Source organism: Ruditapes philippinarum, unplaced genomic scaffold (assembly GCF_026571515.1).
Source record: "Ruditapes philippinarum isolate M1 unplaced genomic scaffold, ASM2657151v2 ctg2262_1_1_1_1, whole genome shotgun sequence".
In the NCBI taxonomy this organism is placed as follows: domain Eukaryota; kingdom Metazoa; phylum Mollusca; class Bivalvia; order Venerida; family Veneridae; genus Ruditapes; species Ruditapes philippinarum.
Genome location: NW_026867198.1, coordinates 409 through 16,093, shown reverse-complemented (window position 1 = coordinate 16,093; position 15,685 = coordinate 409). Strand labels below are relative to the sequence as shown.

Below are 15,685 nucleotides of genomic sequence, written 5' to 3'. Positions count from 1 at the left end.
AGTCGCCGGTAGAAACCGGCGACTATATTTGTGACAGTTAAATATTTCATCTATGGTAGGAGCAGGCCTATAAATCTGAAAATAAAAGCACATTAATTACTGAACAATTAAAGACCACAATTGTTTTTCAGTCATCTAAAAATTCAAACATTATTATGTAACATTAACGTTGCTCAATGAAAGGAAAAATTCTAATATTAACATCTTAAAAAGCAACATTACAATTTTTATAAAATGAATTAATAATGTATCCCTATGGATAAGTCATTGAATTAAGGGATTCGATACTTTTACTTTTTTCAAAGTGTCAAGCGTTTCTGTAAATCATACATGATATTTGAAATGACACTTGTAAATTATCTGGTTGTTTATATCTTACGAGACCTATTCTATTCTATTATTTTATTTATTATAAACAGTTTCTCCCTGTTCTTTCGTAAGAATCACGTGACTACCGGTTGTATGTTATTGTTATAAAATCTATTAATAGTAACAAATGGCTGATAAGACAGGCATACATGTAACTTGTGAATGGTTGGCAGCTAATAAAGTGCAAATCAAAGTAATTTTGTATGAATAATTAGTAATCATTGATCGTTACATTCCGTCGATTTCCGTCAAACGGTATGACGGTAGGGGGCCGGAATCGTATTGGATACATAGAGAAAACTAATAATCTATCTTTGTGTTGATAGTGTATAGCACTGAAAGGCTATTAAATGTTAACTATATCGTATGTAACGACGGGAATATTGATTTCAACTAAATTATATTTTTAGATAGCGCATAAGAAAAGTTTTTTATGCAGACACTACTTTTTTCAGTAGAATTGCATTGTTTTATGCAATAATTAAGCATATATATTTTCATAGTCACTCTGATCGTAATTATGTGTTGGTAATTATCGGATTCTGAAGAAAACCATATGGGTATAAAGTAGAATTACAAGTAGAATTACCAGCAAATCACTTGCCTTACAAGCCTCGATGACAAGATGTTAGATTTTCAGTTAGTTTCAAATTGAAGACTGTATATAGGTTCGATAAAGGGATTTTTTATGTTTCTTTTATGATTTTTTTTTGTATTTTGTAAAACTTAACCATTATGTGTTATGACTGCAAATCACAATGTTTTGAAAGTCGTACACATGGCAATAAAAATTCATCAAAATTATGAAATAAAAAAAGTGCTAGAAATGAAACACACGATTTATCAACACATGTTTCATATAGTTAAAAGATATAATAAAAATCAATTTATGAAAACTACAAACAGGATTTGTCCAAGATTCGAACTTACACCTACTAGGTAACAACCTCGTCATACTTACCACTAGGCCATCGAGCAATATTAATTGATATATAATTATACTTACAGTAAATTCTTTAATATTAATCATAATAAGTTACGGAAACTAACGAAAGACGTCCCGAAAATAAATAAGTCTCATAAGGTCAATATTGCCATACAATACTTGCTTATTTAATAAAGATAACAGTTTCTTGACAATATTATTGTTAAGCAAGTTTGCTTCAAATATGATGTTTTATTATGAATAAACATTACTCAATTTATTGTTCCTCTTTTTCTTTAATTTCGAACCATTAAACTGATATTTTCTTATGTTTATGATAAAAAATTCATATTTCTATCCGGCGACTTGATGCTTTAGCATCAAAATCTCTACTTGTCTTCTATCTGTGGCGTGTAGCCTAACTTAGCATTGATCTTTTCTGCCATCTGCTCAGCTATTCTCTTTGACTTGAAAAACATGAAGAAAACTTCAGTTTATTACATCATGAAATTAGTGTAAAAATGACTTTTATTTTTCATTTACAGCTGCACGCCTCCAGATGAACCAAAATATTTCAAGAAAAACAATATTGAGAACAAGAATTTGTAACAGAGTTACCAACACCCCCAGCCTCGGGAAGTTTTATATGAAGCATAAAATTGTGCTATTTCAAAAGATTGAGGTATGGATCTCAGGACATTCAGTCCAAAATTATGATCAATGCTAGATCTGCAAATGCAACAATAAATTTGTTAAAAAAATAAAATGAAACACGGAATTTAAAAATCTATCATGTTAAGCTTTGACCTCTAAGTGTGACCTTGGAGGTAGGGGAGCAGGTGTTGTGCATGACATATCGTCTTATTAATTGAGACTATTTGTGCCAAGTATTTTCAAAATCCCTTGAACTATGAAGAAGTTATAGATTGGACACAAAATGTACCCTATAACAGACTATGTAAATCTTTGACCTCTAAGTGTGAATTTGACCTTGGAGGTAGGGACACAGATGTTACGCATGACATATCATCTAATCATTGTGACCATTTGTGCCAAGTATTTTCAAAATCCCTTAACCTATGAAGAAGTAATGGACGGGACACAAAATGTACCAAATAACAGACTCTGTTAACCTTTGACCTCTAAGTGTGACCTTGACCTTGGAGGTAGGGGTGCTGGTGTTGTACTTGATATATCGTCTTATTATTGTGACTATTTGTGCCAAGTTATTTCAAAATCCCTTGAACTATGAAGAAGTTCTAGATCCGACACAAAATATACCCTATAACAGACTATGTTAATTTTTTACCTCTAAGTGTGACCTTGACCTTGGAGGTAGGGATGCAGGTGTTGCGCATGACACATCCTCTTATTATAGTGACTATTTGTGCGAAGTATTTTCAAAATCCTTTGATCTATGAAAAAGTTATGGACCGGACACAAAATATACCCTGTAACAGACTATGTAAGTATTTGACCTCCAAGTGTGACCTTGACCTTCGAGGTAGGTGACCGGTTTTTACGCATGACACATTTTCTGATTATTGTGAACAATTATGGCAAGTATTAACAAAATTCCTTCATAGATAAGAAAGTTATGGACCGGACACAACATATACTGTTGACCTTGAATGAGCAAGTGCGACCTTGACCCTGCAGGTAGGGGTCTGGTTGTTGCGCATGACACATCGTCTTATTATAACAAACATTTGTGTCCGGTTTTTACGCATGACACATTTTCTGATTATTGTGAACAATTATGGCAAATATTTACAAAATCCCTTCATAGATAAGAAATTATGGACCGGACACGACGTATATCCAATAGACAATGTTGACCTTGAATGAGCAAGTGCGACCTTGACCCTGAAGGTAGGGGTCTTGTTGTTGCGCATGACACATTGTCTTATTATAACAAACATTTGTGTCAAGTTATTTCAAATTCCTTTGATAAATGACAAAGTTATGGACCGGACACGAAATATACACTGTTACAGACTATGTTAATATTTGACCTCCAATTGTGACCTTGACCTTGAAGGTAGGTGACTGGTTTTTGCGCATGACACATCGTCTGATTATTGTGAACAATTATGGCAAGTATTTACAAAATCCCTTCATAGATAAGAAAGTTATGGACCGGACACGACATATACCCTCAAATAGACAATGTTGACTTTGAATGAGCAAGTGCGACCTTGACCCTGGAGGTAGGGGTTTGGTTGTTGCGCATTACACATCATCTTATTATAATAAACATTTGTGCCAAGTTATTTCAAATTCCTTTCATAAATGACAAAGTTATGGACCGGACACAAAAGTGTGACGGACGGACGTTCTCACAGGACAGTAATTATATGGCTACTCTATTGTTTTCTTTATTGTTCTTTTTAGCCACACAAAAGAAAATAGCCACATAAAAGCATTACGGAATGAATGACATCAAAGAGAAAGAACAGTTACCTATTGTCCCTCTAGCCACATAATTACCCTCCTGTGAGTGCGGACGGACAGACGGATGGACGGAGCCTATTTCTATATCCCCCTTTTTTCTTCGAAAGGGCGGGGGACAAAAATGTACTAAAAATTAAAGAAAGATTCAAGATCCAAGTGATATTTTACAATTTTTTGTTAAATGCATTTTACTGCTTTTGCATTATTTTATCACCAACGTTATACTGCGTTACTGTTCCAAATTCAACTCCCGGCAAATTCATTGCCAAATTTTTAACATGGTAAGTGTTTCTGTAAAATTTAACAACAGTTTAAATTGTATGAGATGTCCAACTTACCTGCATATAAGCATCCAGTGGATCAACTTCATTATCATCGTCAGTTTTTGTCTCATCGTCCTCATTTTCCTCCTCATCTTCAAGACTCCATTTCTTGGATGGTGGAGCTATATTGATTGGCAAAAGCTCCTTTGTCTTGTTTTTCTCTGCTCGCCATTTTTCTATTCTTTCCCGTCGCTTTTGCATTTCCATTTCAAGTCTTTTCTGTTCCTCTTCCTGATAAAAAGTCAAGACCATTAGTTAACACGAATGTTTCATTGCTAGCAGTTGAGTATATGGAAAAATAACATGGCCATTACTTCCCCCAAAAACGAAGAAGACAAAATAATACACATATCTGGCATAATGTCTTTTGTCAACAGTAACTTTGTTATGTTTATTAACCTAAATACATGAACATTATAAGTACATGTACAAAATATCAGACTTTATCTCAATACCAATTATAATAAGCCATTTGCAAAATTTAAGACCATTCACTCACTCTGTTCTTCCAGATTGATTTCTTATATTGTCAAAGTACCAAATGACTCAAATGGGGTTATTATATAACAACACAAAAAGTTGATTCTCAAATAAGTTCTGAGTATATTTCTTTAATATCTTTTGCATGTTTTTAAGTTTTAAGTGCCCCAGGTGACCTATATAAGAAATATATTTATAGTTTTAGGCCTTTGGACCCGTGTTGTGCTCCTTTACTCTTACAAGTTCTACATAATGAAAATAACAGCAAATGAATGTAAAATGTAAAATTTATACAAGGTGAATAATTATATTATGTAACGTTTTATAACAGAAGTTTCTTGTTTATGAAACATTCTTTTTATAAAAGTTAGATAAAGTTATAAGTAAGATAGATACTAACCTTATCAAGAGGTTCATCTTTGACTCTAATAGCTCCTTCACCATACCTTGATGGTGATTTACTCTTTGATCTATCTTTAGAACTCCTTTTCCTGAAATATTCATAAATTTAAATTATATTTTAAAGAAAATTACATCTTTTATTAATCAAATACATAATCTTGAGAAATTATCAGGGGAAAACAGAATCATGCATGAAACCTTATTTTAAGTTATTCATAACCACCGACTGCAAACTCTGAGCAGTATGAAAACTTTTTTTAAAAGAAAAATCTGCATATCAAGTGTTTTTTTTTCTGTACAGGTCAGAACACATTCTAGCAGTAAGATGTAAAACCAACAACTACTAATAAACCTTTAGTCCTATTTATATGTTTTAATCAGGAAAAAGATATTTATTTTAAGTTTGATGGTTTTGTTTTTGATTTTCTATATAACTAATAGAAAAGTTTAACTTAAAGCAAACACGATGGTAAACTGCTTTTTGAATTTGTGAAAAGAAAATAATAAAATTTAATAACAAAGTTCAAGATGACTTTTAAAACAGTGTCAGTAATTGCACAGCTAATGCCTTTATATAGATTGTGTATCACCTAAAAATAGGAAAAATAACTCACCTTCTGTCTCTTGACCTTGACCTTCTCTTCTCATCCTTTCTTCTTCTGTCTCTTGACCTTCTCTTCTCATCCTTTCTTCTTCTGTCTCTTGACCTTGATCTTCTCTTCTCATCCTTTCTTCTTCTGTCTCTTGACCTAGATCTTTTACGGTCTCTGGACCTTGACCTTTTTCTTTCTCTAGATCTTGACCTTTTCCTTTCACGAGATCTTGAACGTTTTCTCTCTCGTGACTTTGATCTTCTTACTTTTGACCTTGACCTTCTCCTTTCCTTTGACCTGGATCTTTTTCGCTTCCTATCTCTTGATTTAGATCTAGATCGTCTCCTATAGGATCTGCATGATTAGAAAAGTTATATTGCAGATATTCTTTCAATTAACACTCAAAGCAGCCTTAACAGCTTAAAAAAACATTCATCTGGTTTTCAAATGGGCAGCATTAGGGCATAAAAGCAATGTATCACAGATTCAGTGTAATCTAATTCATTTATGTACCTCAGTAAAGGCCTATTTAAGAACATTAAACCAGACTATTATAAGTTTCCAACAGTCATTGTCATTCTTTAAACCCTTTTATATGTAAGTTTGATTGCATCAAGGAAGAATAATGCTAATGTTGTGAGGAATGGGTCACTCATCTCTTATGCCAAACTTAAATGTTCCTACTACATTGTAGTATGTACTGTAAATGTTACTCGATATAGAATTTTGGCAATAAACATGTTTGTTTGTTTTTACAAAAGAACTTAACTAGAATATTAAACATTAATAATTTTCAAAAGTGCCTCCCTTGTAAAATAATTATGACATTTTTCTAAAAGTTCTTCAGCTTAAACCATTTCAAGTTAAATCTATGCCAACAGTGGAATTTAGAAATACAAATTTAGATCCTCATCCTAAAATCTTTGTGAAAATGAATAATATAGAACATTTTGATGAATTAAAATTTCAATTCTTTTAAAGATAAAAAGAATCCAAATATGAAACACACCTACCAGTATGACATATATTTATTTAAACAATAATACAATTCATCCAAAGCTGGGATGTTTTAGTTTAAATCTAATGATTCAAATTTCACACCCTATGCCAGTAAATTTAAGGGCTGAAAAATCATAAAATTTCTAGACCATTAGTGAAATCCTGGACCGGGTTGCATTATTATTTCAACCCACCAAAAGACAAAGTCTGGTTCAAAGATTTTGAGACACAAAGAAAAAATTACTTATGGATCGAAATTGATACTGATACTTCTTTAAGGTCCTAAATGAGGTAAATCTATACAAAACATCACTTTCTAACCCACCATTGTAGATTAAGTTGACACTGTCAATTATTAGTCACAAATAGCTTGAAAATCAGCATCAAACATTTATTTTTACATTTTAAATGATTGATCTATTTTTATATGCCCGAAAGGACATATTATGTTATACCCCCTGGCGCCCGTCTGTCAGTCCGTCCGTCTGTTAGCAATTTGGTTTCCGGAGCATAACTTAAATTCTATTTGGCCCACAATGTTCAAACTTCATAGGATGATTGTCCATATTGGGTAGAAGACCCCTATTGATTTTGGGGTCACTAGGTCAAAGGTCAAGGTCACTATTACCTTAAAACTGAAAACAGTTTCCGTCCGTTAGCAATTTTCCGTCAGATAGCAATTTGGTTTCCGGAGCATAACTTAAGTTCTATTTGGCCCACAATGTTCAAACTTCATAGGATGATTGTCCATATTGGGTGAAAGACCCCTATTGATTTTGGAGTCAAAAGGTCAAGGTCACTATTACCTTGATACTGAAAACAGTCCGTCCGTCTGTTAGCAATTTGGTTTCAGGAGCATAACTTAAGTTCCATTTGGCTCACAATATTCAAACTTCACAGGATGATTGTCCATATTGGGTAGAAGACCCCTATTGATTTTGGGGTCAAAAGATCAGAAGTCAAGGTCACTATTACCTCAATACTGAAAACAGTTTCCGGAGCATAACTTAAGTTCCATTTGGCCCACAATATTTAAACTCCATAGGATGATTGACCATATTGGGTAGAAGACCCCAAGACCCCTATTGATTTTGGGGTCACAAGGTTAAAGGTCAAGGTCACTATTACCTTGATACTGAAAACAGTTTCCGGAGCATAACTTAAGTTCCATTTGACCCACAATGTTCAAACTTCATAGGATGATTGTCCATATTGGGTAGAAGACCCCTATTGATTTTGGGGTCACTAGGTCAAAGGTCAAGATCACTATTACCTTAAAACTAAAAACAGTTTCCGTCCATTAGCAATTTTCTGTCCGTTAGCAATTTGGTTTCCGGAGCATAACTTAAGTTCTATTTGGCCCACAATGTTCAAACTTCGTAGGATGATTGTCCATATTGGGTGGAAGACCCCTATTGATTTTGGGGTCAAAAGGTCAAAGTCACTATTACCTTGATACTGAAAACAGTTTCAGGTGCATAACTTAAGTTCCATTTGACCCACAATATTCAAACTTCATAGGATGATTGTCCATATTGGGTAGAAGACCCCTATCGATTTTGGGGTCAAAAGGTCAAAGGTCAAGGTAAATATTACCTTAAAACTGAAAACAGTTTCCGTCCATTAGCAATTTGGTTTCCGAAGCATAACTTAAGTGCCATTTGGACCACAATGTTCAAACTTCATCGGATGATTGTCCATATTGGGTAGAAGACCCCTATTGATTTTGGGGTCAAAGATCATGGTCACTATTACCTTGATACTGAAAACAGTTTCCAGAGCATATCTTAAGTTCCATTTGACCCACAATGTTCAAACTTCATAGGATGATTGTGCATATTGGGCAGAAAACCCATATTGATTTTTGGGTCACAAGGTTAAAGGCCAAGGTCACAATTACCTTGATACTGAAAACAGTTTCCGTAGCATAACTTAAGTTCCATTTGACCCACAATGTTCAAACTTCATAGGATGATTGTCCATATTGGGTAGAAGACCCCTATTGATTTTGGGGTCACTAGGTCAAAGGTCAAGGTCACTATTACCTTAAAACTGAAAACAGTTTCCGTCCGTTAGCAATTTTCTGTCCGTTAGCAATTTGGTTTCCGGAGCATAACTTAAGTTCCATTTGGCCCACAATGTTCAAACTTCATAGGATGATTGTCCATATTAGGTAGAAGACCCCTATTGATTTTGGGGTCACAAGGTCAAAGGTCACTATTACCTTGATACTGAAAACAGTTTCCGGAGCATAACTTAAGTTCCATTTTGCCCACAATATTCAAACTTCATAGGATGATTGTCCATATTGGGTAGAAGCCCCCTATTGATTTTGGGGTCACATGTTCCAAGGTCAAGGTCACTATTACCTTAATACTGAAAACAGTTTCCGAAGCATAACTTAAGTTCCATTTGGCCCACAATATTCAAACTTCATTGGATGATTGTCCACATTGGGCAAAAGGCCCCTATTGATTTTGGGGTCACTAGGTCAAAGGTCAAGGTCACAATTACCTTAATACTGAAAACAGTTTCTGGAGCATTACATAAGTTATATTTGGCCCTCTTTATTCAAACTTCATAGGATGATTGTCCATATAAGGTAGAAGACCCCTATTGATTTTGGGGTCACAAGGTCAAAGGTTAAGGTCATTTTTAATAACTTAAGTATTAATCAACCTACATCTGTAAAATTTTATAGGATGAAAAAGCTAATTCCCATGTCTTACAAATGCTTCATCCTTACTAAAAAAAAACACTTTTGGGCATATAATGCTCCGCCTAGTGGTGCTCTTGTTTGTTGATGTTTTAACAATTCCAAAGTCAGTGGCCTGTGTTCAAGACAATTCTAACTGCCTCAGATATGGTAGTTTAAGTAAAAAGAATGTTTTGTGGCAGTTTTTGTAGACAAAAAAGTATAGTAAAACTATAATGGTAAATAGTGATCAAGTCACATTAAATTTTCCTTATTTAAAAAAAAAGGTCATCATTATCTTTCCTGTTTCTATAACTACTTGGTTAATTAACATGTGCTTGCTGTTGAAAAAAGTGTTCATAACATACGAGAAATAAAAAAATAACATTTATCGTTATCTATGTGATCTGGGACATACGATAACTTCCCAGATGTGATGCAGAGTTACATCTCCAGTATTCAATTTCACAATAATTATGTGTGTTATCAGTAGCGTACCTACCGATACGCCAATACGCACGGTCGTATAAAAAGAAAAAGTTTAAAAAAAAATCAATTTAAATGAAATCATTAATTTGGGCGTAGATCATCAACATATTCGTCGCTGCTAATTGATCCGACAGGTATGCTTAGGATGATGCCTTATTCGAATAAGTTAGTTTTTTGTTTGTTTGTTTGTTTGTTTGTTTCATTTTACGCCTTTTCTCAACAGTATTTCAGTAATATAGGCGGGTAGTATCCTAACCATCGTTCCTGGAGATTTACACCAGTACCAGACTACCTTCCTCCGCGCTAATTAAACTACCAAAGCATCTCCCGGGGATCGAACCCACGCCAGAAGGGTAACTGGATCAGAATAGGTTAGTAATATCCATTCAACTTATATTCATTTCAAATGATGTAGAATAGTTTTGACACTGTGAAATTATATTCTTTATTATACGTAGACTCATATTTAAAACATAGACAAATATACAACGAGAACAATGTATAACCATATATATAAGACACGTTATGTCCAAATTCTTTTATTTTCGCCGACTTTATGTAACAAATTGGCGAGTCTGTTTTTGTGTGCGTGAGGTACGGTGGCACAAAGGTGACATGAGTTACTAAGTCGTGGCCACGAGATAAATAACCAATCAGATTACACCATTTATATGAATTTCCCTAATTAACACGACATAGTATCTCGTGGCCACGACTAAGCTATCTCTTGGCCACGACTTAGTAACTCGTGGCCAAGACATAGTATCTCGTGGCCACGACATAGCTATCTCGTGGCCACGACTTAGTAACTCGTGGTCACGAGATAAATAAAAATACACACATGTCAACTTTGTGTCACCATACATTTAACTTCGTAATGAAATAACTTAAATATTTCGAACGGAAATTGAAGGACTAGAGTTGAGAACAAAAATGTTAAAGACAATATCTATTGTCTACAACATTGACAATATACGCATTAAGAAATATTCTAAGGAAGCTAAATGATCTTGCGATACTACATTTTAGCTGTGAATACGATCACTTTTTGTTACACTAAACATTTAAGCTGTTGTGTTTGTATTAAAGTCATACAGATAATTTTAAACCATATTTTCCTTGATTATATCTCAATTTAAGTTATGGTGAAAAAATAACAAAGAAAAAACTAATCTTGTTACAAAAGGAAATAAAACCCATCTTTTTTACAAGAGAGACACCTGACTATGTTTTCCTGTACGCCCGTGCGTACAAATCAATCCTGTATTCAAAAAATCACATGCGCTAAAAGTTCTAAAAAAGTGATAAAAACATAGGGGGTAGTGTGGTCGGGGCACATACAGGCCTACTGACTCTTTCGACTTAATCATTATATAAATATTTCATAACATATACAGTATAAATTAGTATCTTTTAAATGATCTATATTGCGATATATTGTACAGATTCAACAGGGGAAAGTTATGAAAAGCTTAAGGTGTCTTGTTCAGAACCTATTCTTGGCCGAGATATCCCCCTAGCATTGGCTTATTGGCCCGTTTTTGCGCAACGTGCTTCTTATTCGGCGCGCAGGTCGCCCGCAATAATTCTTTACCAAACATTTTACTATTCCCGTATCGGCCCTTTTGTGTCCTCTTCTGCTTTGGTTTGGTGCCTTCTGGGTGCCCTGCTGGTGTGGCTGGATTGTGAAGGGGGGCTGAGTTCTGCCAACGTAGCCTTGAATGTTTGATTTTTAATCTCATCTTTTAATCAGAAAACAAGTAACAAATTGGTGTAATTTCTCAATGGCATATTAATCAATTGATTGAGAGAATTACTTTGCCGTGCCAAAAAGGGAAGAAAAAGACAAAGAATGTACAATTCCTTCTCAATTTTATGCATTTACAATGTATTTAAAAGAATAGTAATATTCTAAAATTAGTTGTTGAGATTAAATTTATCATTCTCTATGGTCTGCAAAACATTGCGATGAGTCATCACGCAAGTTACATCATTATTAAAGTCGTACATGCATATATCTGCTTATGAATTTACTTTATCACAAAAGGTCTTAAATGAGTCCTTTAATGTATTCACATGATCCACATAATCTGTGTTATATGCAACAATTTTTAATTAATTTACTGACATTTCTGAAAGGAGATTTTGAAATATCTTTGCGTGTAATATAACGCGTTTTTTTTTATATATACAAAATGTATTGTAATGTTATGTAATATATTTAACAGTCCAAAACACTCACTGAACTTAATCAAAATTTTCACACCATTATCGTTCTTAAATTAATATATTGTTACAACAGTTGCTACTTATGAAGGTGCAGAATGACAGTCTTTCCTCAGAGAGCATTGGGGCATTGTGTGAATATACTCATCTTTATCGAGAGTCTCCGTGTTAGCTGTGGCGTATGTGATGGACTAACGTGAATTTGACAATTCCGTCCAGCGGACCCGGCTTTCCAAAAGAAAGCAAGGCTCTGTACCCAAACATGACATATCATCAATTCAATTAAAACAAACGCTTGCTTTAGTTTTCGACGTTTCTAGCGTTTTTTATTTTATTTAAAATTTACTGAATACGGGAGATTTGTTGCTATAACATCAGTTATTGTCGCAAAATGACAATTTTTTCTGCAAAAAAATCGATTATAAATATTAAAAAAGTTCTATGGTATATGTAACGTACTTGTTCATTTTACCTATTTTAAAATTAACAAAAAGAGTTTGAAATCATTACCAATATGTTGTCAATATAGCCTCTAGATAGTCACAAAATGCCAGGATATCGCTTCCTCTTTCAAAAAAAATTCTCGGGGGAGCATGCCCCCGAACCCCCCTAGTTAAGGAGTACATACCAAAATAGCTCAGTTACGTCCCTGGAGTTTGTCAACCTATGGCATCAGTAAGTGAACATTATAATCAAGATAAGTATTTTCACTTCATTCAGTAGTTATTTTATAAAATCACAAAAAGGTAAGTTTGACAAATCCAAAATATTATTATTTAGAAAAAGGTTTTCACCGGTAGCCAATATCCAAATACTACTCTACTTTCGAAAGTAAAAGTATCAAATTACACAGGAGATTCTGTCATTTTTTTCCTTTCCCACTATATATATAAAGTTTATATTATATATATTTATATATATAGATTTAATAAAAAAAGACAGAGTTCCCTTGTGTCAAAGTAGGCAATGCAAAGAAATAAAAAGTTCAACAAAAATCATTTTTCAATTCAAATTCCAAATCAAATTATTAAATTGAATAGATTACCTTCCTTCTTTGGCCATATTTATTTTTAACAATACTATAAAAGTGACAAGGTTAGCTTTTAAAAAAGCTAGTAGCGACTCGCTTCGTAATTTTTTTTCAAGGGGTGTGTTTAAAATGTAAAAAATGACAGTTCTGTTAGCTGAAAGAGACTTCAAGCGAACATCAAAATAAAAGTGAAGTCAACACTGGCCCGCGTGCCCGATGGCCAAGTGTATATAAGTTCAGGGCCAGTGTAAATTTAAGAAAAATTTTTGTTAATTATTTAGTAGAATAAATTCAAAACTGGAATTCGGGCCAGTAAATTTCAAAATCTTAAACTCATTGACTGAAAGTGACATATAAAGTTCTCTCAGTTTAACCAAGATGAGTATGAGTAAATATGAAGGTGCATGTAAACAGATAGAATGAAGAACCTATGTCTATGCACATTTACTATATGGCCTGTTGACCTGACCACAAAATGTTAGATAGGTAGATTTCATAAAAGATGTCTCTTTATACAAAATTAAGTTGTAATACATGTATGTTATTTAGTATTGGAATGAGAGGCACAAGTCCTAAAGTAAACACAAGTTGTCAATCAATTCAGCCAGAAAAGCCGGGATCCTATTAAAAATATAGGGATCCCGGAAATTGACCAGTCTTTAAGAAGATGTTTTTCAGATAAGCCGGATCCTATTAAAACATATAAGGATCCCGCGGGAATTGACCAGTTCAAGAATATAGTTTTCATGAAAAGCCGGGATCGTATTAAAATGTAAATAGATCTCACGGATTGGCCAGTTCAAAGTTGAGGTATAGTTTTCAGAAAAGCTGGCCCGGCATCGAATATTTAAAACATATGGGGATTCCCGAGATTTGATCCAAATTCAAGAAAATAGTCTTTGATTTTTTCCAATTAATTAGGCATATAATGTATAAGTAATTGTGATTTATTGTTAATAAATAGCTCTCGTAAATAATCTTATATTCATAAGTTAAATTAATTTAACGTTCATTAATACAATAAAAAAAATAACGTTTAATGGCCTTTCATTACGAACAAACAATCAACACAAATATAGTTTCATTAGGTTTTTCCTCCATATCTTTACGATCCCGGATCCCGGGCGTTCCCGGATCCCGGCCCCAGTAAATACATACACTAATCTACCGGAAAGGATAAAATGACCGGAAAAAAGGAAAAATAAAAAAATGCAAAGAACAGATGTACAACTTATGTTAATTAATCAAACAAAAACGTTACTACAGAGAAAACAGGTAAATCGCTAAATCAGAAGTCAGTGTAAATATGATTTATTGAAAAGATTCATTTAAAGACAAACCATTTTAATCATCATTATATCTTTGCGCTCAAAAACAATACTTGCTGAATTTTTTAAAATGGCGTGGAAAATTGAAGGCCGTTTTTTGACGCTTATTGTAAGATTCCAAATTGCTTGGCTTTAATTTTTGATCCTAGCCCTGATAGATAAATTTGTAGAAAGCTGGAAGCCAAGCTTCGATTAAATTTTTGGGGATAGCCATTCGGAGTTTTTAGGGTTGCCTTTCTCAGTAAAATCCTTACCGCTAATACCGGCTCGCCGTGGCGAGCCGGGCATAAAGTGTGTCGAGTACAATCGGGTCGAGACGATTTAGGACGTTACAAACGTCACAACTTTTCGAACTCAAGGTAATTCGAACCCAAATTAATTTCAACCCGAAATATATGTAAAAATTAAAAAAATCATTTTAAATGTATTTCTTTGACACAAATTTCCAAAAATTTAGGTTTCTTTTGTCCAACATTAAAGACAACTTTTTGCATGGGCTCTTTGTGTTCATCGATACACCAGTTTTAATTTGCATTCAATTTAAGGTGAACCATCACTGGTTTGTTACGTCACGTGATTGCTTTAGCGGCAAATTTGAGAAATTTCATACTTCTTTCATCAGAAGCTTTTTCGTAAAAGACACCCTATATTTTGGTGTCAGTCCTTTTAACACTATACCATCGTGTATATCTGCCATTGTGAGCCAATTCCCACGACATCGATTTGGCACGTGCAAGCTTGAGTTGCTTAGAGGGTCAACAAAAAACCTTATTAGGATATAAATTGTTTAGTTAATAAGGAGTAAATTAAGGGTTTTAGATTGAAATTTGGTGACAATGTATGTAATTATAATCTTCAACGGAAGTGTCGATGGCTCTCATTTAAACAGATCACCAAAATGTGAAAGAGCCACCGTTTAGTAGGCGTGTATTAAACAAGGTGTGTTCTTTAAAAGACCCTATGCTGTTTGGACAATAAGTATCTAAAAAAAAAAAAAAAAATATCTGAAGTAGGCAAATAGGCAAAACATGCATAAGACTTGGAAATTTCTTCCTTTCTGTAAAAATTGAATTTGTTAATTCAAATACTTTCATCAAAAACTTTTGACTATAAATTAGTATAAACATGAAAATGTTAAACAGTGAAACTAATGATGAAAATGTATAAAAAGTTATAAAAGTAATCATTAACAGTAATATAGAATTATAGGCTGAGTTTGCCTGAAGATTCAGCTAGCTTACCTGACTTTATTACTAGTGGCAAAGGAGTTAATATGGTATTTTTGTTTGTTTGTTTTGTGTTGTTTTTTTTTGAATGCTGAGAAGATATTTGCAGTTTATATTTTGTTATATAGTTTTGTTAAAAAGATGAA

At 33.6% G+C, this 15,685-nt stretch overlaps 1 protein-coding gene across 1 annotated transcript; it reads right to left on the bottom strand.

Annotated features, from left to right (window-relative positions):
• Positions 1 to 1,683: 1,683 nt before the first annotated feature.
• LOC132735252 (probable ATP-dependent RNA helicase DDX46) lies at positions 1,684 to 11,471 on the bottom strand. Its single transcript, XM_060722188.1, has 5 exons — positions 11,329 to 11,471; positions 5,568 to 5,900; positions 4,952 to 5,042; positions 4,087 to 4,302; positions 1,684 to 1,761 (listed from the first exon to the last, which is right to left on the bottom strand). Exons 1-5 carry the CDS (start codon positions 11,469 to 11,471, stop codon positions 1,684 to 1,686), a joined length of 861 nt encoding a protein of 286 aa, XP_060578171.1.
• Positions 11,472 to 15,685: the final 4,214 nt, after the last annotated feature.

Coding starts and splice junctions, on each gene's coding strand:
- LOC132735252 (XM_060722188.1), bottom strand. CDS start 11,471: ATGAGATTAAAAATCAAACATTCAAGGCTACGTTGGCAGAACTCAGCC. Junction 5,901..11,328: donor CGATACGGGAATAGTAAAAT/GTTTGGTAAAGA, acceptor CTAATCATGCAG/ATCCTATAGGAGACGATCTA. Junction 4,303..4,951: donor AAGATGAACCTCTTGATAAG/GTTAGTATCTAT, acceptor ACTTTTTATCAG/GAAGAGGAACAGAAAAGACT.